At 38.8% G+C, this 3,897-nt stretch overlaps 1 protein-coding gene across 1 annotated transcript in view; it reads left to right on the top strand.

The window, feature by feature from the left end:
• Window positions 1-34, top strand: part of LOC102857301 (leucine-twenty homeobox-like) — a 596-nt gene extending 562 nt beyond the window's left edge. Inside the window, exon 2 of the mRNA XM_006893111.1 lies at window positions 31-34. Within this exon, the coding sequence (XP_006893173.1) occupies window positions 31-34 (4 nt within the window). The remainder of the gene's footprint in view (window positions 1-30) is intronic.
• The last annotated feature ends 3,863 nt before the right edge of the window (window positions 35-3,897 follow it).

Below are 3,897 nucleotides of genomic sequence, written 5' to 3'. Positions count from 1 at the left end.
TTTTGCTATATTTTCTTTTTTACTTTTTAGTTGAGTTTTTGCCTATTTACTATTATTATTAATTTTAATGAAAATTTACAGAGACTTTGGATTTTCATTTATTCATTGCTGCAGTTTTCTCTCTGCCCACCTCTCCTCACCCTAGTACACTCTTCTCTTTGAAAAGGAAAAGAAAAATTCTTTCATTGTTTTATAATCCCTCCCCCCAAGTGCACCCTACTATGTAGCCTTTGTTCTGGACTCCTGTCATTACAATAATACCCAATCACATATTCCTTTTAAACAGTTTTCTCCCTCCTCTGTTTCAAGGCAGTACACATTATTTATCCCATCTTTCTCAGTCTCTCCTGAACCCTGATGTCAGTCCTGTTTCACAACAGTGGTACTATGCAGTATTTGTCCTTTTGAGACTGAGATATTTCACTCAGTATAATGTCCTCCAGGGTCACCCTTTTGAATGATATTGGATGAATTCCTTGATTTTCAAGGCACCATAGTACTCTATTGTGTGAATATACCACAGCTTCTCTATCCATTCATTTTTTGATGGGCACTTAGTTTGTTTCCAACTCCTTGCTATTGTGAACAAAACCGCGATAACCATGGGTGTGCATATGTCTGCTTGGGTGGCAGTTATGGTCTTTGTGGAGTATATTCCCAGTAATGAAATTGGTGGGTCTAATAGAATCTCTTTTTGCAACTTTTGGAGAGTCCCTCCGCCTTCCCCAGTGGTGGCACCATTTTATACTTCCACCAACAGTGGATAAGGGTTCCAGTTTCTCCACAACCTTGCCAGCATTTGTTGCTTTCTGTTCTGTTAAATTTTGCTATTCTGACAGGGTTGAGATGATATCTCATAGTTTTTATGATTTGCATTTCTCTTAGAGCTAGGGATTTTGAACATTTCTTCATGTGTTTGTTGGCCATCTGAATGTCATCTTTGATGAAGTGCCTGTTCATATCCTGTGCCCATTTTTCAATTGGATTGTTTATCTTTATCTTGTTGTGGTGTTCAGTTGAGATTTTAATGAAAGTTTATAAAGGACTTGGATTTCTATTCATTCATTGTTGCAAATTTTCCTCCCTGCCCCACCCCGGGTTTTTTTCTCCCTCTTTGGAAAAAAAGTTCTTTCATTGTTATACAGCTTCCCCCGCCTTCTCCCTGCCAGTCCACTTTACTATGCAGATCTTATTCTGGACTCTTGTCATGCCAATCATATTTATTCATATATATTCCTTTTATATAGTTCTCTCCCTCACCTGTTTCAATGCCGTGTACATTATTTACCCCCTCTTTTCTTAATTTCCCCCCAATGTCCATGTCAGTCCTGTTTTATAATAGTAGCTTTATGCAGTGTTTGTCTTTTTGTGACTGAGATATTTCACTTAGTATAATGTCTTTTATGGTCACCTATTTTGAATAATATATAATAAGTTCTTTTATTTCAGTGCTGCATAATATTCCATTGTCTGAATATCCTACAGCTTCTCTAGTCAATAGTTTGTTGTTGGGTGTTGGGTTGTTTCCAACCATTTGCTATTGTGAACAAAGCAGCAATAAACATGGGTGTGCATATATTTGCTTGGGTGGCAGTTCTGCTCTCTTTACAGTATATTCTCCACCTGTAATTTTTGGGTCAAATGGTATTTCTATTTCCAACTTTTTGAGAAAGTGTTATAGATCTTTCCATACTTGTCACACCATTTTATACTCCAACGAAGAGTGAATAAGGGTTCCAGGTTTTCCACAACCTCTCCAGAATTTGTTGTTTGCTGTTCTGTTAAATTTCACTATTTTTACTGGGGTGAGATGCTATCTCATAGTTGTTTTGATTTACATCTCTCTTAGAGCTAGGGGTTTTGAACATTTCCTCATGAGTTTGTTTGCAAATAGCTGGCCCATTTTGCAATTGGGTTGTTTACTTTTATCTTGCTGTGGTGTTCGAGTATTCTATAAGTTCTAGATATAAGTCCCTGATCAGACATGTCATTACTAAATATTATTTCCCAGTCAGTGGCTTCCCTTTTTATCCTACTGGAGAAGTTTTTGGATGTGCATACGGATTTGATTCTTATAAAGTCTTATTCATCTATTTTATCCACTCCTAGTTGTAGGTTTTTCAGGATACTTGGAAGACCATTCACATTGTGGATTAGTGCTTCTAGGGTTCTTCCAAGCTTTATGGAGAGTTCCTTAACTACAGACTTTTGCTGCACAATACATCTTCTGATCTCCTGACTGTTGGTTCTAATTGGATTGATTGTGAATGTAAGTAGGATGAAGTTGTTGACAGTCTCAATCCTTTCTCCATCTATCATAGTGTTGCCTATCAGTCTAGTAGCAAGGATTTTTTTTCTTGATATTGAGATGCAATCCATACTGAAGACTGCAGTGTTTAAAACTCTGTAGCAAGTGCGTCAGGTTATCCTCATTTTTAGCAAGCAAGGTTGGGTCATCTGCATAATAAAAGGTCATTGATGAGTCTTCCTCCTATTATGGTGCCACATTTTTCTTCATAAATTACAGTTTCTCTAGTAATTTTCTCACCATGCAAATTAAATAGGTATGAGACAGGATACAACCCCAATAGAGGTCTTTCCCTACAGCTACTTTAAGGGAAAAGGATAGGTAAACTTCTTCCATATGGTTAAGTGCCTCTGAAAATCCTCTGAAGGGCCACCTATTGGTCAGTTCTGATTCAATGGTACATAGTAATAGTGTTCCCTTCTTTTAACCCAACATCCTCTTGGACTAAGTATAGGTTTTGTATGAATTCTATTAAGTGTTCTGGAGTCCCAATTCTTCTCAATCTTAACCACAATATGTTGTGATCCACACAGTCAAATGCTTTGGCTAGTCAATACAGCACAAATTTACATTTTTCTGATATTCTTTGCTGTTAGCCAGCATCCATAAGATGTTGTTATGTACCATTGAGTCGCTTGTGAGTCATAGTGACCATATGTAGTAGTCCTTAAACGTGTTCTATTCTGTGTCAACTAAACTGTCTCTGACACACCTACCCTCATTACCCCAGTCCCTGAATCAATCCATCTCATCCAAGGTCATTATCTGTTTCTCTGTCCCTCCACCCTTCCAAGCATGTTGTCCCTCTCCAAGGACTGGCCCCTCTTTGCAACATGCCCAAAATATGCCAGAAGAAGCCTCAGAATCCTTACCTCCAATGAGTAGCCTGGTTTCACCCTCTCTAGGTTGAACCTGTTTGTTCTCCTGACAGTCGCTGGTATATTCAACACTCTTCTCCAGGACCACAGCTCAAAAGCATCAATTCTTTTTCTATTATTCCTAGTCATTGTCCAGCTTTCTGACACAGAGCAAGCAATTGCAAAGACTGGCTTGGATCAGGCTCACCTTCGTCTCCAGATTGATGTTGCTCTTCAGTCTCTGGAGAGATCTCTTATAGCCAACTTTCCAAATGCAATCCGTCTTTTGATTTCCTGGCTGCGGTTACCAAGAATGTTGATTGTGGAGTCAAGCAAACTAAAGCTGTTAACAATGTCAGTTTCTTCACCATCTATCTTAGTGCTGCCAATCAGCCCAGTGGTGAGAATCTTTGCTTTCTTGAAGTTGTGCTTCAACCCATATTGAAGGCTGCAGTCCTTGACCCTCTGTAGCAAGCACTTCAGGCCCTCCTCAGTTCCAGCAAACAGGGTTGTGTCATCAGCATAATAATGCAGATTGTTGATGAGTCTTCCTCCAATCCTGATGCCATAGTCCTCCTCAGAAAGCCCAGATGATCTGTTCTGTATGTAGATCAGAAATTATATCTTTGGTCCACAGCCTCTTCTAAATCCAGCTTGAATGAATATCTGGCAGTTCTCTGTTTATGTACGTTTTAGCAGTTTTTGAGGATCCTCACAACAACACAAATATTT

This window comes from Elephantulus edwardii, unplaced genomic scaffold (genome assembly GCF_000299155.1).
Source record: "Elephantulus edwardii isolate Elephantulus edwardi_28Jun2011 unplaced genomic scaffold, EleEdw1.0 scaffold00122, whole genome shotgun sequence".
Classification (NCBI taxonomy): domain Eukaryota; kingdom Metazoa; phylum Chordata; class Mammalia; order Macroscelidea; family Macroscelididae; genus Elephantulus; species Elephantulus edwardii.
Note: the sequence above shows the minus strand (reverse complement) of the source record. Positions and strands in the feature narration are given on the sequence as shown.